General features: G+C 43.8%; 1 protein-coding gene across 2 annotated transcripts; it reads left to right on the top strand.

Annotated features, from left to right (window-relative positions):
• Positions 1-358: 358 nt before the first annotated feature.
• Positions 359-26,682, top strand: Nck1 (NCK adaptor protein 1). Of its 2 annotated transcripts, XM_048334982.1 has the most exons (4): positions 359-512; positions 15,946-16,180; positions 22,582-23,294; positions 26,208-26,682. In XM_048334982.1, exons 2-4 carry the CDS (start codon positions 15,955-15,957, stop codon positions 26,400-26,402), a joined length of 1,134 nt encoding a protein of 377 aa, XP_048190939.1. In that variant the 5' UTR covers positions 359-512; positions 15,946-15,954; the 3' UTR covers positions 26,403-26,682. The 2 variants fall into 2 exon arrangements, with proteins under 2 accessions (XP_048190939.1, XP_048190941.1); XM_048334984.1 differs by lacking the exons at positions 359-512; positions 15,946-16,180 and adding an exon at positions 18,362-18,725.

Genomic DNA, 26,682 nt, shown 5'->3' with positions numbered 1-26,682 from the left:
GGCGGCGCTGTGTGTAATAAATAAATAAATATAAAAAGCCCATAGCAAAAATTAATAATAATAATAATAATAACAGCGACGGCGAAAGGCGGGAGCCGCCGGGCCCGGCAGCGCCTCGGTGCGGCTCTCCGACCACACTCCCCGCCCAGCTCCCTGCGCCCGAGGGGGGCTTGAGTGACAAGCCGGCTCGCCCAATCCCAGCGCGGCTCAGATCGCCCGTCACGACGGGGAGCGCAGGGGAAGGCGATGAGCCGGCGCGCCTGATTGGCCGAGGCGTGCGTTTCCTGCCTCCGGGGTCCCGCCCCGCCCCGCGCGCGCGGCCCGGCCCCCCTCCCTCCCCCCGGGGCGAGCGACGCGGCGGCGGCGGCGGCGGCGGCGGCGGCGGCGGCGGCGGCGGCAGCGCAGGCCTCGCGTGGTAACGGCCATCCCGGCGGCCGCCCCGGCGTCCTGGGCGCCTTCCTCCGGTGGACGCGAGCCGCCCCGGGGGGGCTGGGCTCGGCGGCGGCGGGAAGGTGAGGCCCGGAGCCCGCCGCGGGGGGCGGGGGAGGGGGGGACACGCACGCCCGGCACGCCCGCCGCCCTCGGTCCGCGGGCCGCCCCTCCGCGGTGGCCGGCGGCGTCGCTTCCTCCCCCCTCCCCCCCACCGGGGTGCCGGTGGGGGGGAGGGGGGAGGAGGAGGGGAGGGGACTCAGCCCCGGGGCGCCGTCGGTCCGTCCGCCGGCGGAGGGCGGGGAGGCCGCGGGGTGGGGGGGGTGGGGGGGACCCCGAGGCCTCCCCGCCCTCCTCCGCGCCCCCTCCACCCCACGGTGCACGCGACACCCCCAGTCCCGGGGAGCCCCCACCCCCCCCATCCTGGAGCATGCGACCCTCCTCCCCACCCCCGCCTCCCGGGGCGCCACCTCCCCCCACACCCCAATCCCGGAGCGCCCCCCCTTCACCCTCAGGCACGCCCCCCCCCCGTCCTGAGGCGCCTCCGCCATCCCAGCGCACGAGACCCCCCCCCTTTCCTCCCTCCCTCCATCCCCAGACACGCTCCCTCTCGTCCTGGGACGGGCGATTCCCCCCCCCCCCACCACCATCCTGGGACACGTGTCCCCCATCCCGGACAGGCGGGTTCCCTCCCCCCCACCCCAACCCCCAATCCCACCTTTCACCTTGGGGCTCCCACTCCGTGCCTCTCCAGGGGCGAAAGGGGTGGGGGGTTCGAGCCCCCCCCCCCCCCAGCCTGGGAGCCACAGGGAGGGAGCGAGGGGGTGCAATCGTGGGGGGGGGATGGGAGGAGGAGGGTATCCTGGGACACCCCCCCCTCTTCCTGGGGGGGGGGTTCGGGGTTCTGGGGGAGAAGATTGGGGGGCCGGCAGTGAGAGGACACGGAGGTGGCCTGTGACAGTTGAAGTGATGGGGATAGGTTGGCTTTTGTCACCCGGCCTAGCTGTCCAGGGCTCGGGCTGCCCTCCCTCCTTCCCTCCCCGCCACCCCCCACCCCACCCCACCCCACCCCACCCCACCCCAGCCGCTGGGATCTTCAGTGAAAGTGGAACTCCTGATGGGAAAGGTCATCCTGCTGGGGTTGGCTTCAGAACTTGAGGTGGAGAAGGGGAAGGGTCTAGTTGTGGATCTCAGTGGGCCCAACCCAAACGAGTAAGTGGTGTAAGAAGTTTATTTAAAAAAAGAAATTTTTAAGTATTTTGATAGGGCAAACCAGCCCTAGGGATTTTCTTAGGCCCCTGGATATCTTTGTGTCTGTGTAAGTCTCAGCCTATAGTTAGGTCAATGGGGAAATAACACCAGAAGAAAGCTTTGTTTGGACATTTTTTCTTCCTTTTTTTATTTTATTTTATTTATTTTTTTGGTCCGTGGTGGACTTTGAACTCAGGGCCTGGGTGCTGTCCCTGAGCTCTACCACTTGAGTCACACCACACCCTCCCTTCTGCTCTTTTGGAAGGTGGTTAATTGGAGATGCGAATCTTCTAGACTTTGTTCCCAGGCTGGCTTCAAACTTTGATCCTCAGATCTCAGCCTCCTTGAGGAGCTAGCATTACAGGAGTGAGCCAGGCCTGAAGACTGGCATACTGTTAGCCATCCCATTCACATTTTGATACACCTTCATTAACACTTCCATCTTTGCCTCAAACTGCTGTTTTAAAATTGTGATGTGCAGAGGTGGACCGTAATCACGATGTGCTGAGTGTTGGGCCATTACATTTTAAATGCTTGCCTCAACTTTTTCAGGCATTACTGAGTTCCGAGTCCATGTAAGTAAAAATATGGAATGTTTTGTTAGACATTTAAGTGGTACTTCATGCTGCATGAAATGGTACTTCATGCTGCTGGTGTTCCAGTTTTTTCTTTGGAACTTTAAGAACTTTCTAAAGTTCAGGGTAGATTTGATGTGATTATTGTTATAAAGTAAATCTGGTCAGGAAACCTGAATGAGTAAGCTTACCGACCGTGATAATAGAGAAAAACACCAGAAAGTTAAATGATCATTTAGTTGGTAAGGAAAATTGAAAGGAAATCTTGAAATTGCCGAGCATTTAACAGGTTCCTCCTATACTTTTTAACATGCTTTAGGAAGGCAACTGATGGGCCTAACTTGGCATTTCAAGATCAGTTAAGGCAGCAGTAGGACTAGATGATACTCACGGAGCCTGTATCAAACAGAATGTACAGCTTTTCCCTTTAAAACTGATTCCATATGCTGACTTTGTTTTGGGGATGTTTATGTAACTTTGTGGTTTCAGTTACCTGAACACAAACCTCTAACAATTTTGCCAGGCATTTAAAGCTTTTTTACATTCTTACTCTAAGGTGTTTTTTTTTTTTCGTTTTTTTTTGTTTGTTTGTTTTGTTTTTGCCAGTCCTGGGGCTTGAACTTGGGGTTTGGGTGTTACGTCCTGAGCTTTTTTTTTTGCTCAAAGCTTATGGTAGAAATAACAATCTCATGGACTTCCCTGCCCTAGTCGGCTTCAAGCTGCAGTCCTCGGGTCTCAGCCTCCTGAGTTGCTAGGATTACAGGTGGCTCCCGGCCCTATTTAATTTTTATCTTTGAATTACTCAGTAGATTTAACAGGGTTTCCTGCCTTGCTGTTCTGTTCACTGTGTCCTACCTGTTGTAGATCTTAAAATAATATCCCTCACTGTTTAGAAATCTATTGAGCACAGTTGGGATTTCATAACCTTTAAAAATCTGCACAAAACCTATTTTTTTTCTCATGTAGCACCGTTAGTTTCCCCCCCCCCCTTCCAGTTATTCACATATACCGCTCTATCAGTCTACTTTCTTTTTTTTTTTTTTTTTTGGCCAGTCCTGGGCCTTGGACTCAGGGCCTGAGCACTGTCCCTGGCTTCTTCCCGCTCAAGGCTAGCACTCTGCCACCTGAGCCACAGCGCCCCTTCTGGCCGTTTTCCATATATGTGGTGCTGGGGAATTGAACCGAGAGCTTCATGTGTAGGAGGCAAACACTCTTGCCACTAGGCCATATTCCCAGCCCGATCAGTTTACTTTCTTAATCACAGCTCTTGAAGCTGAATGTCTATACGTAGACTGCCTGCTGGAAACCAATTTTCCCCGTTACTCAGATAGCAATGATGTAAGATTGTGTTGAGTCTCATTTTCGATCCTTTGGAACAGCTTCCTCATACATTCTTGTTCCATATTATTGCTTTTATTTCAATCATAGTCCTTATTAACTAATTAATTCATTCATTCTATGTAAAACATATAAGGAGGAAACAGGTATATCACATTTTTTAAAGTTAATTTCTGTAAAGTGGTTGTACAAGAGGGTTTTGATTCCACAAGTCAGATTATGAGTCCAGTCCATCTTGATTAACGTCACTCTTCCATCTCTCTCCCCCATCTCCCTGGCCTGGCTTCAACCTGAGATCCTCAGATCTCCCCCTCCTGAGTAGCTAGGATTGTAGGCCTGAGCCACTGGTGCCAAGCCTTAATGATAATCGTTAATTTTTTATCTTTAGTGGTACAAAGGAGGTAGGTGCCATATCACAGCAGTTTATGAATACAGTGCATCTTGATCACTCTCACCGCCCTTTGACCCACCCCTTTTCTTAATTTTGTGGTATGAAATCTTGACTGTATTCTCATCCTCTCCTCCCTTTCTTCATCTACCCCTCCCCTTTTAGCTCCCTTCCCTTGCACGTACCCATTTATTCATGTTTTTGTGCCACTCCGGGGGCCTGAACTCAGGTCCTGGGCACTGTCCCTGAGCTTTTGTGTGCAATCCTAGTGCTCTACCACTTTGAGCCACAGCACTATTTCCAGCTTTTTGATAGTTAATTGAAAATAAGATTCTCATGGACATCCCTGCCCAAGCTGGCTTTGAACCGTGACCCTCAGATCTCAGCCTCCTTAGGAGGCTTACAGGTGTGAGCCACCAGCTGCTGGCTAAATGATCATTTTTAAAGAAACATTTAGACTGCTCTGTGCCCAAACAGCCCCATCTCAATAATTCAACTTGTTGTCCTGGGAAGTCAGTTACTTTCATTTTCTGTGTTTCATTTCTTATCCATGTCCTTAAGGCATATAAAGCCTTGCACAATTGGTCTTTTGACTCTGCTAGTTGCATGCCTTGTTCTTCTCCTTATTTTCCTAAGGCCCATGGATATAGTCATCCCTTCAGCTGATGGCTCCTTTTGGTTAATTAATATTAAATTTGGCTGCTAGGAACAGAAAGATGCCAAATAATTTTACTCTTATGCCAGAGAAGTTCCATATTGGCATGAGACTCAATGTTCTTTCCAGGTATAGGGGTGTGCCTGTTATGTGTATTCTTATTAGTAATGCTGAAATGACTATGTCTTTGTACAAGGCTCATGGCATTTTTCCCATTGATACATCTTTATTTGGTAGTATCCAGTCAAGAAAATCGCAGTTCCTTTGGGGTTTGTAGCTTATATCTGTAATCCTAACTACTTGGGAAGGGTAGTTTAAGGCCAGCCTTGGCAAAAGTTAGGTAGCCCCTCATCTGGAAAAGTGAGCTGGGAGGGCTGGGAATATAGCCTAGTGGCAAGAGTGCTTGACTCGTGTACATGTAGCCCTGGGTTCGATTCCCCAGCACCACATATATAGAAAATGGCCAGAGGTGGCGCTGTGGCTCAAGTGGCAGAGTGCTAGCCTTGAGCGGGAAGAAGCCAGGGACAGTGCTCAGGCCCTGAGTCCAAGCTCCAGGACTGGCCAAAAAAAAAAAAAAAAGTGAGCTGGGAGCGGCCGGGCATATTTTAGTTCCAGCTACATAATTGTAGTCCGTAAGTAGAAGGACCCTGACCTGAGATTGGTCCTGGGCAAAAGCCTGGGACTCCATCTAAAGGAACAGGTCGGCGTGTGGCTTGGGTGGTATAGTGCCTTCTTAGCTCATAACACGAGACCTTAACTGTAAACGTCCTTGTCTGAAATGATCTTAGTTTTTCCCTGTTTAGTATTATAGAGGTTGTGGACTTGTCGTAGTGGCACTTAGGAAATGCATTGAGATGCCTTTTGTCTACTTAAAATTTGAGTTTTGTTTTAACCCGTGAGGAGATGTCAGATTTTTTCAAATGTCTTTGTGTGTATTGAAGTGGTGATGAGTGTGTATGTGTGCATGTGTGTCACCTTTTTCTTTTTCTTTTTGCTGGTCGTGATGCTCAAACTGGAGGCCTGGGCGCTGATCCTGAGCTCAGGATCCCACAGGATGCCACAGGGCCACTTCCCGCTTTGCCTGTGATTGATTGGAGATAAGAGGCTCTCAGACTTTTCTGCCCCCGCTGGCTTCAAACCGTGATGCCCAGGTCGCAGCTTCCCGAGGATGACAGGTGTGAACCACCTGTGGCGGATGACGATAGATAGTTTTGTGGGGTTAGGGTCTGGGATTTGAACTCAGGCTTAGGCCTTGCTCTACAAGTGCCTCCAGCTCTTGTTGCCTTCGTTTCCTTCTTAGGTAGGGGCTCTGCTCTTGTCTACACTTGGCCTGAGACTGTGATCCTCCTACCACTGCATCCCCTGTAGCTGGAATTACACCACACTTGGCTTCTGTTATGGTGGTGGTGGTGGTTATACTGGTATTGGAGTTCAGGGCCTAATACTTGCTAGGCAGGTGCTTTACCATGTAAACCATTACACCAGCCCTTTTTTAGTTGGTTATTGTTATTATTATCGCTATTATGTATTTTGTGTCAGTACTGGAGCTTGAACTCAGGGCCTCTTGCTCTCACATGGCATTTTTGCTCATGGCTGGCAAGCTACACCTTCACTTCCAGCTTTTTGTTGGTTAATTGGAGTTAAATGTTTCAGGAACTTTCCTGCTCCTATTTGCTTGGAATCTTAATCCTCAGATCTCAGCCTCCTGTAGTGTAGCTAGGATTATAGGAGTAAGTCACCAGCACCTGACTCATGTTGGTTCATTTTTTGTTGTTGGTGGTCGTTCATTTTTTGTTGTTGTTTTGCTTTTTGCCAGTCCTGGGCCTTGAACTCAGGGCCTGAGCACTGTCCCTGGCTTCTTTTTGCTCAAGGCTAGCACTCTGCCACTTGAGCCACAGCGCCCCTTCTGGCCATTTTCTATATATGTGGTGCTGGGGAATTGAACTCAGGGCTTCACGTATATGAGGCAAGCACTCTCCCACTAGGCCATATTCCCAGCCCCGTTGGTTCTTTTTTTTTTTGCCAGTCCTGGGGCTTGGACTCGGGGCCTGAGCACTGTCCCTGGCTTCTTCCCGCTCAAGGCTAGCACTCTGCCTCTTGAGCCACAGCGCCACTTCTGGCCATTTTCTGTATATGTGGTGCTGGAGAATCGAACCCAGGGCCTCATGTATATGAGGCAGGCACTCTTGCCACTAGGCCATATCCCCAGCCCCCCCGTTGGTTCATTTTTGAGATAGGGCCTTTCTTTATGTGCAGACTGGCTTAGACTGCAGTCTTCTTATTTCTGTTTCCCTGCATCACTAGGGTGATTAGTGTGAGATAGCACGTAGCCAGTGGTCAAGAAGGAGTCTTGTGAACTGTGATCCTCTGATCTCTGCCTCCCAAGCAGCAAGGTGACATGAGCGACCCGTTGGGTACCCTGCAGAAAGATATATACATATATGTATGTATGTATATATATATATATATATACACACACACACACTCACACATATATTTGTAATTAGGATCTAGTTAGGAAAAATCACTTACTATAAATGAACTTAATTTTTAAAGATAGGTTAGTCAGATATCATGGGTTGCAATATGTTCCCCCATGAAGGTATGTTCAGTCCTGTTTCAGCACTTAACAATGTGACCTTATATGGAAATAATGGTAATCAAGTTAAAGTGAGGCCATGAGGACCTGCCTTAATGCAGCATGACTATGTCCTATTAAAGAAAGGAGGAAAAAAAATACAGAAGGAAACACATACATATGAAACATACATACATGTTGATGTATATGTACATACATGTGGATTTGAGGAAATGTTTCTAGAAAATGCTAGGGAGAAGATGCACTGCTCAAACACTGCCTGAGAGTATCAAGCTAAGAGAGCTGGAAAAGGTCTTTCCCTATCACCTTTAGAAAGAGCGCGATCCAGCCAATGCTTTTATTTTAGACTTCTAGCCTTCATCAGGGAGGTAGACTCAGGCACCAAATCACTACCTAATGGTAGGAATGAGAAGGCAATAAATAAAGCACTCAGGTGTCAGGGATGTTGGGATGTTTTGTCATCCCAGTACTTGAGAGGATTTCAAGTTTGATGTCACTGGACTCTAGTGAGGTTGAGGCCATCCATCCCCACCTGTGTGAGTAGGAAATAAAATTGAGGTACTCAAGAAAAAGTAACTGCAGGAAGTAATTGGTGGCCTTGAGGCTGGAAGAACAAAACAGTTTGGAATTTATATAGAGAAAGGGCTGAAGTGGATAGACAGGAGAGCGTGAATTATAATCAAGAGATATGTAAATTGCTGAGGGGACGGATTTTAGTGATGACTGTTTCAGTGAAACAAAAGGATGAACGAGACATTTCATAGGCAAGTGAGTACAAATTGATGTATGGTTCTGGTAAGGTCTGGTGAATGGGAAGATGATGGCTTCTAATTAACAGATTGCCCAAGGGGATGGAGAGCTGCAGTTTGGAGGTCATGATGAGTTGGGACTGATGGGGGTTGGGTTTGAGGTGACAGCAAGACATTCAAGTAGAAATGGTGAATAGTAGCTTAGATTGGAGAATACAATTGGAATTACACATCTGGGAGTCAACCAGCCAAAAGTAATACGATAAGCTATACAATGGATGAGCTATTGAGGGTGTATCTTGAGAACAGATGGCCTAAGATGAGGAAAAAGAGGAGCCTGAAATCAAAATAAGAAGTAGGTAAAAGGAGAGAAGGATAAGGGTTAAGAAAAAGCCGGTTTCAAGAGAGAGGTGTGGTTAGCCTGGCTACTACTTGTAGTATGTGTTTCTGAAATGTTAACCTCCATGAAGTTGTTTGAAGTCCGAGCATAGCTTCAGCTTTCTTCTCTCTGAAAATGAGACAAAGAATGACAGCTTTAAGTTATTATCTTTTAGAGATATATGCTGAAGTATTTGCAGATAACATTTTTTTTTGAGTATACACTGAAATACTTAAGACAGAAACATTTGTTTTTTTGGTGCCAGTCCTGGGGCTTGAACTCAGGGCCTGAGCACTGTCCCTGAGCCTTTTCGCTCAAGGCTAGCACTCTGCCTCTTGAGCCACAGCGCCACTTCTGCTTTGGTAGTTTGTTGGAGACAAGTATGTCATGGACTTCCATCATGTTGCTGGGGAGATCATTTGCATCAAAAAGTACTTCACATATTTCATGCACTGTGTCTGGTAAACATCTCTCAAGTGCAATACAGTGAGATAATCAGTTAGGCCTCCAAGTTAAGGAGTTGTTAAAGGAAGAAAAGGTGTTTGGACTGCTTGAAGCAGCTTTTTTTTTTTTTTGCCAGTTCTGGGATTTGAACTCAGGGCCTGAGCACTGCCCTTGGCTTCTTTTTGCTCAAGGCTAGCACTCTGCCACTTGAGCCACAGCACCATTTCCGGCTTTGTCTATATAGGTGGTGTTGAGGAATTGAACCCAGGGCTTCATGGATGCAAGGCAAGCACTCTACCACTAGGCCATATTCCCAGCCCCAGCTCATAGGATTTTCTAGCTCATAATATTTTCATTACTTCTCCTACTTCCTGGATCCTCTGCCTCCTTTGTCTTGCTTTGCTCCCTTGTTTTGTTTGAGTAAGTGGACACTGAAATTCATTTTTAAGAATTTGTACCCCAAAATGATTTTACAGCCATCTTTCATGTTTGATTGGCAGTTCTGTATAGTATTGTTTAGTGGGTTTAGGAACTCACTTTTGTAAGATAACTGCTGTTCTGCAGATGAATGGTGATTGATGTTAGTTGCACAGCATTGTGTGTGTTTTGTGTAGTTAGCTAGGGTTCTCATTGATAGAGTACCCCAGATTTGGGGCTTAAATGACAGAAATTCATTTTTTTCATAGCTTTAATAGACTGTAAGTTTAGGTGTCATTAGGATTAATGTCCCTTACAAGTCTCTTTCCTTTGACCTTTATTCCCCTCCCCCCTTTGTTTTTTGATGCCAGTTGTAGGACTTGAACTCAGCCTGAGCACGTCCTTGAGCTCTTTTGTTCAAGCTTAGTATTCTGCCACTTTGAACCACAGCGCCACTTCTGGTTTTCTGGGGGCTAGCCAAGATAAGAGTGTCACAGCCTTTATCCTGCCCAGCCTGGCCTTGAACTGTGATCCTCAGATCTCAGCCTCCTGAGTAGCTAAGATTACTGGCATGAAGCCACCAGAGCACAACTTGCTTGGCGTATCTTTTTTATTTGTCAGATCTTTCCCATAGTGTGTAATAACTGCTCAGTAAATGTTGAATGAAGGAAAAAACTGAATTTATGGCACAGTACTTTTGCTTTTGTTATTTTTGTTTTCATAGAATAAGATGCCATTTTACTTGATCTACACTTTTTAAAAAAGGCCCTGGTTTTGAGTAGCCTTAATGTCTGATTAGCTTACAATATCTTTTTTAAAATTTAACTTAGTTTTAAAAAATAATTTATTTTTCTAACAGTTGAATTTCATCTTATGAATTACCTTGTCTTTTTGCATTATTTGTAGCATGTCAAAGTTAGTTATTCTTGGATTGTTCTCCCTTCATTGTTTACTGAGAGAGTCATAGCTTAGCCAAACTTCCGGCCTTAGTCACTTGGGTATTGTTACTAAGCTGATTCTTATCAGAAACAGGAAATTGTCAAGATGTGTGTTAAAGTACAGTAGATTCCAACATGGCTTTTGGAGTTACATGGTAGATTTCCCTGTAGATTTTTTTTTCCCCCTGTACTACTATTTGGTTCCTTTTTCCCCCCAAAATAACTGACAGGCCTGGGGGTGAGGCCCTGAGCTCCTTATTCTGTGTTGCTAAAATTCCCACACCCCTAAACAAACAAACACCAATGGACTTGCCAGAAAGGGCCAAATCTGTCATTTCCTATATACATGGCAAACCGCATCTTTCTCAGTGTTTACAAATTGGGCACAATGATTGATTCGGTGTTGGAACAGTGTTACTGCTATGTAGCCATACTTAATGTATTTGTAAAAGTAGCCTGGGAAAGAACATGTCTAGGTATCTGACTTGGTACTTCCCTAAGAGTTTCTAGAGTAAACCTGTTTTCATAATAATAGGGTTCTAATTTCCTTTCCATTCTAGAGGTTGTGGAGGGTGTATGAAATTTGATGATGAAATACAAGATTTTGAAGCTTCAGCAAAACTCAGTATGTCTTGCATAATGATATAACATGCATACATGAAAGTAGGTCCATTCAAAGTATGAGACCAATGAAGGCTCTACATTTCGTTAATTTACATATAGTGAGGCACTTTCTGGTGTGAATAAGGTTTCATACACAGCTAGATGTTACGTATTCAGTAACACAATCTAAATACAGAACAGTTCCATCATCCCCACTCAAGAACCTCCCCCCGGCCCCCCACAAACACATTTCCCCTTGATTGAGGACCTCAATGGACTTTCTCTACCAACTTGAGGTGGATTTTTGCTCACAATGTGAGTCACTGGCACCTGCCTGGGAATAGATGTTATTTACTTACAATAGGAAAGAGAGTCCAGCGTGGACTTGATACCGTGCTCAGGGCAGAAGCTCCAGCTTCAGGGAGGCCCAGTGGACAAGTTTCAGTCACCTGCCCTAGCAACCAGTGTGAAATAGACAGGCAGAAGTGAAGTTACTCGTAGTGTGATCACATCTGGAAGAGCTGTGATCTGATGGGCTGAAACCTGTCTTCAGAGTGCGTATTGCAGTGTGGCTGTTACGTAGGACAGGCACAGATTGGGGTTTCCACGGGAGCAGCTCACCTTGTGACCTGCTTGATCCTTACCTCTTGGCCATTAGCCACACTGGGCTGAGTTGGTGCCAAAGAGGTCTCTGTGACTTTGGAGGTAGTTTCCGTCCTTTGTATTAAGACGGTATCAGTCAGGCTTCTTGTTCTTGAGGTTGGTGGTAATACAGGGAAGAGAGACTCAGGAGAGCTCAAAAGGAAGGAAGTGAAGTAAGATGGAGGTAAACACAAGAAGGAGTTAGCTAGGTCAGTGACCTGGCCCTCCTTTAAATCCTTGCTGTGAAGTCATGATTCCATTTCTGTAGGAGCAGCACCCAACCTTGTACATTCTGTTTGACTTTGCCAAAACAAAAGGCAGGACAACAGTCTGGGCTGATGATGCACACCTGAAATCCCAGCTCTTGGGAGGCGGAGGCTGAAGGATCGAGTTAGACCAGAGTTGGAGGCTGTTCTGTGCTATGTAGCGACACTGTAATTTTTATAGACCGAGGTCAAAGGCCTGGTCCAGAAGATGACTCACCGAGGTCCACAGGAGTTTGGTCATAGAGCGATCTAGATTGCCCTGAGCAGCTCGCAGCTCCTGAGAGCTTTCTCCATGATCTCTGGCTCTCAGTGGCCCCCTTCCTTGGAGTTGAGTTCCGTGGGCTTGGGTGAAGTGGGTGTCTCCCCACCTTTCGCCACCACCCAGTCTGCTTTTCTGCTTCAGACTACAAATGCGTGCCACTGTCTGGCTGTTTAATGCTGCTGCTGATTAAGTCTTTTTATTTCTTGTTAAAGTTGGTCAATTTATCTTTTTAAGCAGTTTGTTTAATTCCTTTTTAATCTAATTTCATTGATTTCTGTTTTATCACTCCTGCTTTAAGTTTATCTTGTTTCTTTTTTTCTAGGCTCTTGAGGTGTAAGAGATTAGAAAACTCTTGGAGGATTTTCTATCTGATTATTTGCCTTTAGTGCCATGAATTTCTTTTCTTTTCTTTTTTTTTTTTTTGGCCAGTCCTGGGCCTTGGACTCAGGGCCTGAGCACCGTCCCTGGCTTCTTTTTGCTCAAGGCTAGCACTCTGCCACTTGAGCCACAGCGCCACTTCTGGCCGTTTTCTGTATATGTGGTGCTGGGGAATCGAACCCAGGGCTTCATGTATACGAGGCAAGCACTCTTGCCACTAGGCCATATTCCCAGCCCTGCCATGAATTTCTTTCTAGGCACTCTTTCAGTTTACAGCAAGTGACCCCTTGGGGGACTAGGTCTGAAGTAGCCAGAGTCCTTCCCCTTCCCCTTTCCTAGTTCAATCTGTTACAGTCCAAGAGATTCAAGATCACTCTGTGGGATCCCAGTTCGCCTAAATGTCTTGAGGTTATTTTATGGTCCATGCGATTGATATATTGCTGTCTTCTCTCCACATACTTGGAAGTATGCTTACGTTTCTGTTTGGGGCGGAGGATTGTTTACATGTTAGTTAGATCCTGTTGGTGGACTGTGTTGTTGGGATCTTTGTACCTTTGCTCATTTTCTCTGTGGTAAGTAAAGGTTCTGGCTCCTTAATTGGGCCTTATACCATCTAGCAGAGACGCTGATGTCTAGGCCTCTGAAGGGCTGGAAGTCTGGGTTTGCTACTAGGACTTTGATCTTATGGGTGGGGCCACGTGTTTTCTTGTGGTATTGTCTGAAAGCTTTCTGTCGTGCCTGGCTATCCGGTTTTTGGCCTGTTATCTGGGGAGCTGGGCCCGCTGTTGACTTTGTGCAGGTTAATGTGCCTGACTTGCTGGCCTCCACATGCGCTTGCGCGCTCCCTACAGTATGTCAAGCAAGTGTTAGAGCCACTCCGCCACTCTGTCATCGCTTGAGTCTTGAGGGCTCTGGCTGCCTTCTCCTCACCTTCAGAGCTTTCTTCTGTTTGTAATTTCAGTTGTTCTTGGCAAGAGGAATAGGGAAAGGACAGCTTTCCTGTCTCCTCAGAATTTCAGGTCCTTTTGTCTAGTTTTCTTTCACGTGCTGTACATGCGGGACTGTGTTTCCTCCTAATGGATTGTGAGCAGCGGGTCTAGTATGAGTTACTTCTACCCCCATATATGAGGCTCTCATACATGTGCATGTTTATACAGAGTGCTTAACCCCCTCCACTTCTGTGGGTACCGTATAATTGGACACTGGTGCCCAGTTTCCATTCCCACCAACCCATTCACATTGAATCCGCATACCAAGAGTCAGATGTAGAGTTTCTTCCGAGAGTGCATCTTGTTGAGTTTTGCATGTGAAATAAACACACAAAAATGGTGCTACACCTGAGAATTGTTTTGTGAGAACTCAGTTGATTTGAAAAGACTTATCAAAGGAAATCACTAGAAAATTTCCTTGCTTTTCAAGCAAGTCAGAGTGAGACCTTTATTGTTTGGGGGCGAGATGCAGAAAAAAATGTCTTCTATATTTAGAGCAAATAACACCCGTGCTTTGAAGTACTTTCATAGTAAAAAGGCCTATAGTAGAGATTGTGGCTTGTACATCAGGGAGAAGGGCTTTTGAGGCCATCTCTTCTATTTTCTGGACTTCCATCAGTGTCCTGGGGTGTATTTCTGTATCGGTATTTTAATATTTTCAATTTGCTCAGTATTTTTATGCACATTTTGGTGTCTTATGATTAACTTGGCCTGTAGTGGGAACTTTCAGTTGAAAACAACAGAAAACTCAACTGGAAACTATTTTACCCAGTAAAGCAATTTATCAGCTTAAGGAACTGGAGGTTCAGGAGGCAGCTTCCATACAGTGCTTATTTTATCAGTGCTGGCTCCATTTCCCAGCAACTGTCCTTTCACTAGCTTGTCCGTTTCCTTCTCCAGCTGGTAACAAGAGGGCCACAGTAGTTCCATTCTTCAGCTCTATCTGCCTATGAAGAAAATCCTGAAAGTCTCCTACAGTGTTTCTCAAGAGCCAGTTTTCCCAGGAGTTTTTAGCATGCTGTGTCCTGTGGGTCCCCCACTGACCTTCGGGGCATTTGTTTGAGCAGTCTAGCTAGAGAAAGATTGTCGCCCTTGGATTCTTACTCCTGGCTATCCATTAGAGGCAAACGGTAAGATTTTGAAAATAATATTACTTGTTTGACAGTTTAGGTTAATTAAAATACAGTAGGGGTTTAAGTGCCTCTATTTTTTTTTTTGAGTTTAGCATGTGATTTTAATATCAGACGGGGTTTTAATTATTCCAGGGTTACCCCTGAAGCTAGAGTCATTCCGGCAAATTATTACATGGCTAGAATAATAATAGAGAAGGTAATCCGAAAGCTGTTTGGAAATGAAACCTTGAATGTTGGGTATTGAGTTTGTCACTATGTCAATTCTTAGGCTTTACAAAATATTTGTTGCCAATTGAATGTGTTTAGAGTTACTTTTCTATATAAATTTTCAAAACAGTCTGTCAGATTTCAGAATAGATTTCAGTAGTACCTAAAACTCATTCTATTAGGCTTCCAGATTAATTGGGTGGTGGTTGGCCCAAGGAACGGACCAGAGTCATTGCACCGATGTCTATGAAAGTCTTTCTGCTGCTGGCTTTCCTGTTGCTCATGACTGCTGTACCCTTCTTACATTATGTGTTAGTAATGAAAAGTCATTATTTCGAAGACATTTTGGGGAAAAAAATTGTGTGTGTGTGTGTGTGTGTGGATCCTGAGCTTCTTGCTCAAGGCTAGTCTTCTGACACTTGAGCCACAGCTCCACTTCAGGCTTTTAAAGTAGTTCATTAGAGATGAAAGTCTCATGGACTTTCCTGCCTGGGCTGGTTTTGAACCATGATTCTCAGATCTGAGCAGCCTCGTGAGTAGCTAAGATTATAGGCATGAGCCACTTGTGCCAGGCCTCAAATAATTTATTTATTTTTTTGGTATTCTTCTCATCAGTGTTTTTGAATACCACATCATCCTCTCTTTTTTACTGTTAGTGCTGTGCGCATACGTAAGTCATTCTTCCACTATGAGTGACAGACTTTGAGGCGTTGCATATTCCAAAATGTATCTAGCATGTTTATACAGTACACTTGATTGTCAGTGCATGATGAATTCTAGATTAAACTGAACCTCTTGCATGACACTAAAAATACTGGCTTTGTTGTTAAGAGATTGCTAGTCAGTGTCCAAAGCAAAAAGTTAAATTTATTTGCTTGCTCATCAAGACATGTATAAAATAATCTCTGAAGAAAGCAGAAGTCTCTCCTAATGAGATTGGCTTATGATTTTTTTTCTTTGTTCTAAAATAGTTTCATAAATTACTATATAGGTTTTCTCTATGACCTAAATTTAGCAAAGCTTGTCTGTAAAACCTTGTGATCCTGGTATTTTTATTATGGGATGATTTCTTAATTACGAGTTCAGTTTTATTACTTTGTTATTTTTCTATAAAGTTGTGTTTCATTGTCTTCAGCTGTATTGGTACAATTGTTTATAATAATGCCATACCTTTTTAATGTTTGCAATGTCTATGATAGGCACTTCTTTTCATTCCTGAGATTTAGGCATTCCATTTTAATTCAATGTATAGTAGGTTCCTATTATGTCAACTTTATATAAAAGTGTTTTCTGTGTGTTATAGGGCTGAAAGATGGCGGAGGAAGTGGTGGTGGTAGCCAAATTTGATTATGTGGCCCAACAAGAACAAGAGCTGGATATCAAGAAGAATGAGAGATTATGGCTTCTGGATGATTCTAAGTCCTGGTGGAGAGTTCGAAATTCAATGAATAAAACCGGTTTTGTCCCTTCTAACTATGTGGAAAGGAAGAACAGTGCTCGGAAAGCATCTATTGTAAAAAACCTGAAGGATACCTTGGGTAAGTTGTTTTGTATTAAAAGAAAGAATAATTTTTCTTTTAAATGGATTCTAGATTGTAGGTCTGTGTACAAAGTTCGGAGAGAATTGACTTGAAAAGGTCAAGAGTGGCATTTCAGTAGATGAGCTAGGTTTGGTTCCGTTTCTGTCGGTCTAGGCCCAAAAGTTCAAAGGTTAAGTGGTAATGAACAGAGTTAACATACTGAACATACTGTATTAGCAATGAGCTGCCTGAGTCATGATGCCCATTGGAAACAGGAAAATTCTACCTCTAGCTAAAGTAAAAAAAAAGTGAGTTAATGGGCTGGGAAGGTGGCTTGGCGGCAGAGTGCTCGCCTAGCACGCATGAAGCCCTGGGTTCGATTCCTCTATACCACAAACACAGAAAAAGCCAGAAGTGGCGCTGTGGCTCAAGTGGCAGAGCGCTAGCCTTGAGCAAAAAGAAGCCAGGGACAGTGCTCAGGCCCTGAGTTCAAGCTCCAGGACTGGAGTGGAAAAAAAAGTAAGATGAACATTGACATGGACATCATGATCAAGCTATTTGTTTGACTGTCAAGTTACTGAATTTTGACATGTAATGCCTTAACATTTTTTAAAGCAGTTTTCTTCTATTTGATAAGAATTTTAAACATGGGTCATTGTTACCCTCAGGACTGATCTCTGTGCTATTTTTTTTTTCTTTTTAATTTCACCTTCCCGGATTCTTCTAACAGGTTGTTTGTTAGTTTTCGCTGGTCTTTTTTTGGGCCGGAGGCAGTGGAGCCTACTTTTACACCGGCTTGGCTAGGCAGATAGGAAGGAAGTAGGTATGGGCAAACACTGCCTTTTTCTTCTGAAACGCTGCTTAGCTAACAGGAAGGAACTGGGAGAGACAGGAATTAATTTTGGTGTCAGGCAGGCGTGCTGTTTAGGGTTCTTAACCTACGTGTAGAAGAAAAATTTTCCCTTGCGGGACCAATATCACATAATTAACAGATGTTAAATATTATTTAGTACTTTATACTTGTTTTTATTTCATATTCTAGTTGTTGTTATTCTAGTTTACCAGCAATAGAAGACAAATGTTTCAGATACTATTCAAAACAAGGATGCCATAAAATTTTGGAATACTAGCTGCTGATTTTTTTTTTTTTTTTTGCCAGTCCTGGAGCTTGGACTCAGGGCTTGAGCACTGTCCCTGGCTTCTTTTGATCAATGTTAGCACTCTAGCACTTGAGCCACAGTACCACTTTTGGCTTTTTCTGTGTATGTGGTGCTGAGGAATCGAACCCAGGGCTCCATGCATGCTAGGCAAGCACAACCACTAAGGAATATAAGCTTCTTGAACTAGACATTTCCAGTGTGCTGGAGCTGATCACTGTGATTTTGTGTGTGTGTGTGTGTGTGTGTGTGTGTGTGTGTGTGTGTGTGTGTGTATTTTGTGGGGGTTTTTTGGCCAGTCCTGGAGCTTGGACTCAGGGCCTGAGCACTGTCCCTGGCTTCTTTTTGCTCAAGGCTAGCACTCTGCCACTTGAGCCACAGCGCCAATTCTGGCTGTTTTCTATATATGTGGTGCTGAGGAATCGCTGCTCAGATTAGCAACAAAATCATCAGCTATTAAACTTCCTAAAACTAGCCTTTGTTAGCTTTATTATAGTATTACTGTTAGAGCTGCCTATTTATATTCTATGGTGTTGGAAATGTTGTTTTGAAGTAGTGATCTTTAGCCTGTGTAATTATGTAAATTTACCTTTCACCATCTGATAGCCCCCTTTAAAATTTTTTTAGCAAGGGTTTATTTTAGTATAACAGTAGAGAGAAACATTTCTCGCTCCCCACACAGGAAGTGACGGTTAAACACACTAACCTTTTCCCTTTCTCAGAATTTAGGTGGCCCTTTTTGGTAACTTAATTGTCTCATTATTATTGTTATTATTATTATTATTATTTTTTTTTTTTTTTGCCAGTCGCGGGCCTTGGACTCAGGGCCTGAGCACTGTCCCTGGCTTCTTTTTGCTCAAGGCTAGCGCTCTGCCATTTGAGCCACAGTGGCCTTTTTGTAGATATGTGGTTCTGAGGAATCGAACCCAGGGCTTCATGTATACGAGGCAAGCACTCTTGCCACTGGGTCATATTCCCAGCCCCTAATTGTCTCATATTATTGATGAACTTGTTTCACAGTGATTGGGTTAGTAGAGTTATTGTTTGGAAGTTCAGACAGAAATGGAGGAAGCAAAGAAAAGGAAGACTGTATGACTTGAAAAAAAATGGTTTAGACATATTTACCTTAATATTTCCTCTGAAAAAAAGTCTTAACCATAAGGCCATATGATTTACTTGTTTTACAAGTTCTTTTAGAGTTGAGAGGGAAAAGTTTTTGGAAAGAGGAAATCTGTGCTGGCTTGGCCGTGGGCCAGGTCACATGGGTGGGTGTGGGAAGTTTCAGTGTTGCAGAACAATCCGGGAAGCCACTAAGAATTATCCTGCACTGTGTTAACAAGTTTGCCAAGGACAACGCGGAATTTTATTCAAAATGGATTGGTTAAGCGTCTTTAAAGACTTTTTCAGTAAGTTATGCTGCTTGGATAATCCATACTTGTTGTAGTTTGTGAATGAGATTTTTCACTTTTGTTAATTTCAAGAGAAATTCTGTGAAGAAAACTTGGTGGGTTTATATAAGCTGGTACTTTGTGTTTATGTAATGTAAGCAAGATGATGGGTGATGTATCATAGGCTTTTAGCTTTCATTGGTAAATAAAATCATTTAAAATGTTTTAGTATGAATGTTTAAGAAACAGGGAGTAGATGTAGATGATTTGGATTTGATGTAGTTTTAATTCAGTAATTTTCTACCTAGGACAGACAGCTGAAGTGAATTAAATCAATTAAAAACATACTGAAAAACACCTTTTCAAAAAAGCAATTAGATAACAGATTTCTTTATCCTTGACCTTTGAATTAACATAATATTGTTTACAACTTTTTTGTTCAGACTTTGTAGCCACGCTGTAAAGATAACGTCATAAAATCACTAGTCAGCTGCGGATACTAATTTACACAAGCCTAACCCGCGCATCTCTGGTAGCTTTTTTGGTAGCCTTTTTATTATGGCCTAATCTCCTTGAACATTTGCTTGGTATTTCTACAAAAAACGAACAGAGGCTCTCCTATAGCAGTCCCTTATGCACAAGGAGTTTAAGGAAACGGCAGAACAGAAAAGGAGTAGAGGTCTTGTTGAGGAGCGCTGTAATTGTAGTGTGAGAAGCCATTGCTTTCACTTTGATTGCCGAGTGAGTACCGCTGCAATGTGTCTCATAACTTCTGTTCACTTATCGAACACATAATAAGATTTTGGATCTTTCCATTTCCATCTTTTGAATTACTTTACTCTGTAAAGAATTTATATATTAATTTGTTTACCTGCACATTTTTATCCAGAGTACTGCAAGCCAGATGAATCATGACGTGAACAACTAGTACTGATTCTCACAGAACTTAGGTTTTGGTCGGGAGTTAGATGGTTGTTATTGTTCTGCTTTTAGTTAATAATGCAGTGAATTTCATATCTAGGTGTGGTCATAAGTAATACTGGTCAGAAGTCAAATATTACACAAGGGATATAAAAAGATTATAATGTACCATTAATACAGTGACTTCATATATATCATTTACCAATGCAATGATAGTAGTATTTACTGTGTCTGAAGAAGTTCATGGTTAATCTTAAACGCATTTGTGGTCTAAGTGCCAACATTTGAGATTTGTAATGAAAATACTTCTTTCTCCGGGTCTCTGCAGCATCCCCAAATTAAATTTTGTCTGGCAGCTTGTCAGACTGTCTGTTCATTCGCCTAATCTTTAAATGGACTTAAGGAGTAAAGGAGGCAGGTGGCTCACGCCTGTAATCCTAGCTACTCAAGAGGCTGCGATCTGAGGATCATAGTTCAAACCCAGCCTGGGCAGAAAAGTTCCCGTAAGACTCTTACCTCAAATTAACCACCAGGAAACTGGAAGTGGCACTGTGGTTCAATGGTAGAGTGCTAACTTTGAGCAAAAAGAGCTCAGGGACAGAGCCCAGGCCCTGAGTTCAAGGCCCATGACCAACTAACTAACTAAATAGTAAAGGAAACAGGATATGGGCTCTTGTGTGGTAGCCAGAATGCTCTTGGAAACAAAAATTGCACAGGGTTTGAAATGAAACAACGAATAAGCAGTACATTATTTCATATAAACATGAGAAAGGCTTTAAGTCATTGCAGTGGGAAGAATACCGTATATTTGTGTTTAGTTTTGCTCCCAGATAAACCATGGACTAGCCTTGTGGCCTAGAGTCTATAAGTAAACTTGGCTGATTTCCTGTTGTTTGTTATGGAGAGAGTTGGGTAAGACCAGATGGTCCTGGAAAGCACCTTCTGATCCTAAAACGTCCTGCAGTTCTGGGAAAGAACAACCAAGTGGTCTTCCGCATGTCACAGAAACCAGCACATCTGTGAGGGGAGAAATAGTTTCAAAGAAGTGGAGCCCTAACCATGATGAAGTTCACCAGGGGAATTAGAAGAAGCGGGAATACTGAACATTGGGTCCATTTGATTCAACATTTACTCAGTGATAAATCATGAAGGAAAGTGTCACGCTTAAACTAAAGAAGATGTGATTGGAGAAGCATACTCAACCGTCCAAGCTCAGAGACGGTGAAAAGGGAGACTTGTGTGGCTAATGGCCATCTTTGAAAATTAATATCTATTGGGCAGAGACCTTGAAAGCCGTTCCAGCAAGCGTTCTCCTCCCAGTGCTCAGGCCCCGCCCCCATTCCTCACTGTTGACTTCTATGGGGTGTGCAGTTTTCCTGGATATCATCTAAGCTTTATTGTTTTCTATTGGGAAATTTAACATTTGCACCTCTTAGCGTTGACTGGCTTTGCTTATCTCCATCCCCACCTCTGCTTTGTTCTCTGTGGCAGGAAGGCTTTCCTGGATCTGTGCTTTTTTTTGGCATAGACACAATTTTTCCTTTCATTTCACCATGGTACACCACATCTCTCTCTACGAGTTGGTCTCCTTCTCACATTCTGTTTAAGAACTTGATGTCAGGTCAGATAGATACCTAAGCCTTGAAAGTGGACCACCAATGATTATTTCTTACAGAGATAGTGGAAGTAGTAACTGATTTAAAAAATTGATAAAAACCTAGGCTGGCAGGTCCAGAATTCTCTTCATGGCACATGGTGGCACCTCTTCAAGTCTTGTAGGTGCTTGGTACTCAAGCGGAGCTCCCTCATATGTGCTTGTTCACTTAGGTTATCTATGTTTCCCCTTCATGCTGAGAATTCGGCCTAGGCTGGCAGGTGCTAGACTAGCACCCTTCCTGAAGGCAAATATTCCTTCCTTCCTTCCTTCCTTCCTTCCTTCCTTCCTTCCTTCCTTCCTTCCTTCCTTCCTTCCTTCCTTCCTTCCTCCCTCCCTCCCTCCCTCCCTCCCTCCCTCCCTCCCTCCCTCCCTCCCTCCCTCCTTCCCTCCTTCCCTTCTTCCCTCCCTCCCTCCCTCCCTCCCTTCCTCCCTTCCCCGGTTGTGGGCCTTGAACTCTGGGCTTGGGCACTGTCCCTGAGCTCTTCAGCTCAAGGCTAGCACTCTGCCACTTGAGCTACAGCGCCACTTCTGGCCTCTTGTTTTGGTGTTTAGTTGGAGAGAAGAATCTCACAGCTTTTCCTGCCCGGGCTGGCTTGGGCTGGCTTTGAACTGCGATCCTGAGATCTCAGTCTCCTGAGTAGCTAGGGTGACAGGCGTGAGCCACCAGCGCTCGGCTAAGTCTATATTCTTAACTCACGTGGCTACTCGAGTGTGACTTCATTTGGTTAGTAGTCCCTAGTATTTCACATGGTTTCCTAAACTTCTAAAGCCAAATGAAAAAGTGGGAGAACCCCTCCCTGTTTTTGCAGAATGGCTGTACCCATATTGATTCACTCTTGCGACACTCCGTCAAGCCATTTACGGTTCTGTCTTAGACTTGAGAGCTTGAGGGTCAGCCAGAGGCTGTTTTCTTGCCTTTTCCTGAGTACATGTCCAGCCCTGATCACAGCGGAGCCCTTCTTGTTCCCTAGTGCACACAGGAACTGTCTCAACTCCGCATTCCCCTGTCTGTTCCCTGCCCCAGTTCTTTCTTTACCCCCAGGCTGCTATATGAACCAGTGTTTTTTGGTAAGAGCTCCCTAGGAAGACACACTAGCCCTGGGAATGCGCCAGGCCATGGTGCTGGTTCTTCAGGGAACTGCCAGCCAAGTTGAAACCCACCATTGCAGTTCTCTGAAGAGTAAGCTCCCTAGTGCTCCCCTCAGGCATTGGGAGGACTACATACAGAGGCTTGAACACACCGCACAGAACTGAAGGTCCTCTCACACTCTGATTGCTTCCTCCCTTTTTCAACAGGCATTGGGAAAGTGAAAAGAAAACCCAGTGTTCCCGACACCGCATCTCCTGCCGACGATAGCTTTGTGGACCCAGGGGAGCGTCTGTATGACCTCAACATGCCTGCCTATGTGAAATTCAACTACATGGCCGAGAGGGAGGACGAGCTGTCACTGATAAAGGGCACCAAGGTGATCGTCATGGAGAAGTGCAGTGATGGCTGGTGGCGGGGCAGCTACAATGGACAAATCGGATGGTTCCCTTCCAACTACGTGACTGAAGAAGGCGACAGTCCTCTGGGCGACCATGTGGGCTCTCTGTCAGAGAAATTAGCGGCGGTGGTCAATAACCTAAATACCGGGCAGGTGTTGCATGTGGTCCAGGCGCTTTACCCGTTCAGCTCATCCAACGATGAAGAACTCAATTTTGAGAAAGGCGATGTGATGGATGTTATCGAAAAGCCGGAAAACGACCCCGAGTGGTGGAAATGCAGGAAGATGAATGGAATGGTTGGTCTGGTGCCAAAGAACTATGTGACTGTCATGCAGAATAATCCCTTAACCTCAGGCCTAGAGCCATCGCCCCCTCAGTGTGACTACATTAGGCCTTCCCTCACTGGGAAGTTTGCTGGCAATCCTTGGTATTATGGCAAAGTCACCAGGCATCAAGCAGAAATGGCATTAAATGAAAGAGGGCACGAAGGAGACTTCCTCATTCGCGACAGTGAATCTTCGGTAAGTTAACTTGCAAAGGTAAATGGGAACAGAGCTCTGGGTATCCTTTTTTTTTTTTTTTCTTTTTTTTTAATTTAAGGGCTAGGCACTAATGGCTCAGACCTGTAATCCTAGTTACTCAGGAGCCTGAGATCTGAGGGTCACACTGTTCAAAGCCAGCCTGGGCAGGAAAGGCCTTGAGACTCTTCAGTTAACTGCTAGAAAACCAGAAGTGGCGCTGTGACTCAAAGTGGTAGAACACTAGGCTTGAGCCAGAGAGCTCAGGAACAGGGCCTAGGCCCTGAGTTGAAGCCCCATGACTGAAGAAAAGGTAAATGGAAATAAAGCTCTGAGTATTTTTAAAAAAGAGAGATGTGTGATCATCTATCTAAAGCCAGTCCAGCAGGACAGTCCATGAGATTCTTATCTGCAGTTAACCACCAAAATGCTGGAAGGGGAGCTGAGGCTCAAGTGGTAGGCTGCCTTGAACAGTCAAGTGCTTGGGCCCTGAGTTCAAGCCCTAGGAGACACACACACACACACACACACACACACACACACACACGGATTGGAGGGGTTAAGTGGCTTTCGCCAGGGCATAGTCATAAATGTTCTGAAGGTAAAGAGTCAGCATTCTTTTCAACTGTATTTATTTAGTTTTTATTAGCATATACTAGTTATACAAGGAAGTTTCACCAACATTTCCACACATGTATACAATGAATCCTATTCACACTCTTTATACCCTGTTAAAAATTTCTATTAATTAAAAAAATTAGTTTTAGTTGTATGAAATTAAAACAGTTTTATCAAGTTTTATTTTTCCCATTTTTATATTTGCAGATAAACTAGTTAAGCAGTTTTCAGCCTCATTCACTCTCTTGGTTAGCTCTCTTCTCTCTTGTACTCCTGCTCCCCAAGATAGAGCCAGTCTTACTTTTTTTTTTCCCCCCCTAGTGTATATTAATCGTGAGTTTCACCATGGTATTTCAGGCATGCATATATTTTGCTCTGAACAAGCTGACTGCTTTCTCTTTAGCCAGCGTTCTGCTCCCTATTGATCCACAGCTCACACTGAGATTCCTTCTGCCCTGTTCGTACATACCAACGTCATCTCTTGAGAACAAAAGAGCTGTAGCCTGACGCTGCTCAGCTTTTTTTGGCCTTGACCAGTTATGTTAGTTTTACATTTCTGGAATGTTTTCTGAGGCATTAAACTGATAAGTAAGTGGAAAAAACTGAGAGTAGAATAAATGCCCTAGATTAGACTGGAAAAGCATTTCTCATATTGCTCTCAGATGCAGTTATAAAAGAAGATATTCATGGTAGGAATTCTAAACATAAAAAGTTGACATTTAAATTGGTTGTTCAAAAGTTAAAATAATACTTTTTTGTTATATACTTCAAAAACCTTTTTTTAACAGTTTTGAAATGCACTTTCAGTAGAAGGTAAATACATTTAAGTATTAGAAAAACATCCATAAAGATTGAGTAAGTTATGGACTCTTGTCCATATTTGTGTGGATATTAAAATTTGATAAAAACTTATTTTCCTTAAAATGGTCTTTTTTTCTTGATAGATCATAATTAGTATTGTTAACCGATCATAATTAGTATTGTTTTTGTGACTGTAGCTATACAAAAATGAACATACATATATTTGTACAAAAGATTGAAATAAAATGTTTATATTTACAAGGGATTGAGATTAATTGAACTTCCCGATGTACAATTTGGAGAGATCCATTTTCCGTTAGAGGCCTGATCTGAAGCACTGTTGGAAGCTTTGGCAGTAACTGTACAGGAAGAAGCATAGGAGGTTTTCATGCAGACTGTTCAGAAAACAACCACTGAAATTTAATCAAGAAAGAAGATAGTTTGAACATAGAATATACTGATTTTCTTGTGAGTAGAGCATAGATACTAGGCAAAATATGCCATTATATTTAATAACCCAATTTGTAAGTTAATGGTCTTGAATAGGCACATATTGTTTGGCCTGCATGACACTCTTTAAGCATTTCAGTTCATTGCCAGTATTTAAATAGGAAATTGAATATAAAAAATCCAGACTTCAGATTTCTCTTAAAATTGGAAGCTCATTGGCAGGTCTTGAGTAGTCTCTAGTTTCCGTAAGGCAGGATTCACAGGTGAGGTGTCCACTTTATTTAGGTTAGGCGGACCCTGTCATTGTGTCTGTCGTCACCCTGACACCTGTTAACATTACTCTTCCGACTCGTGTGGGCACTTGAGTTTGTGGCAGGTAGATTTTCGGTGAATTCACACTTGAACTTTGTTTTTGATAATTCAGAATATTGTCCACAAGTCAGTTGCTCTTAGCTATACACTGAGAAAGGGATGGTAGAGATGTTTGGGATTCTTCTCGTGTATTTCTCTAGTAGTCAGTAGAAAGAGAAGGAGCTCTCTTGCCTCAGGTAGTGGACTAAAGATGGGCTGTGAGTCTCCTGCTGTGGGCACTCATGTGCAGAAACTTGACTGAGTCTCCATTCTCTGTGCCTCAGTTTTCTCATCTGTCAGAAGTATTTGTCTTGAGGAGGAAGGGAGATAATGTACGTCCATAATCAAGTGTGGTGCCTGGTGCTTGCTCAGTGTTGACATTTTATCAATTAACAGTTTAGTATAAAACTGATGACACAGCCGGGCATCAGGAGGCTGAGATCTGAGGATCCTGGTTCAAAGCCAGCCCAGGCTGGAAAGTTTGTGAGACACTTATCTCCAATTAACCACCCCTCAAAAAAAGCTGGAGGTGAAGCTGTGTCGCAAAGGGTAGAGTGCTACCCTAAGCCAGAGAGGCTCAGAGACGGTACTTAGGTCCTGAGATCAAGCCCCAGGACCAGATTTAATTAAAAAAAAAAATCATACAAGGTTTCAAATGTTTACTCTTGTTTTTGTTTTGTTTGTTTTCTCTTTTAGCCAAATGATTTCTCAGTATCACTAAAAGCACAAGGGAAAAACAAGCATTTTAAAGTGCAGCTGAAAGAGACTGTCTACTGCATTGGGCAGCGTAAATTCAGCACCATGGAAGAACTTGTAGAACATTACAAAAAGGCGCCAATTTTTACGAGCGAACAAGGGGAAAAATTATATCTTGTCAAGCATTTATCATGATAGTGCTCATCAGAAGTGACTGCTGTACAGCTTTCTCGTCGTAAAATTGAAGATGAGGAAAATAGTAATCCAGTCTGCTTGATTGGATATTACTGTTTCTAACTCTGTATGAGAATTGACTATAATATATAAGTATTTTTATTATAACCCAACCCAGACATACATACTATACATTTGCAATGCATTTGCATAGAACAAGTCCTTATCTTAGGTCTTCTATTTTACTGTTTTCTTCTTGCAGTTTTTGTCTTTGCTTCTAATATTAAGGTTTTGTATTTTG

Source organism: Perognathus longimembris, chromosome 26 (genome assembly GCF_023159225.1).
Source record: "Perognathus longimembris pacificus isolate PPM17 chromosome 26, ASM2315922v1, whole genome shotgun sequence".
Taxonomy (NCBI): Eukaryota; Metazoa; Chordata; class Mammalia; order Rodentia; family Heteromyidae; genus Perognathus; species Perognathus longimembris.
The sequence above is the reverse complement of the archived record's forward strand: the minus strand, read 5'-3'. Positions and strand labels throughout refer to the sequence as shown.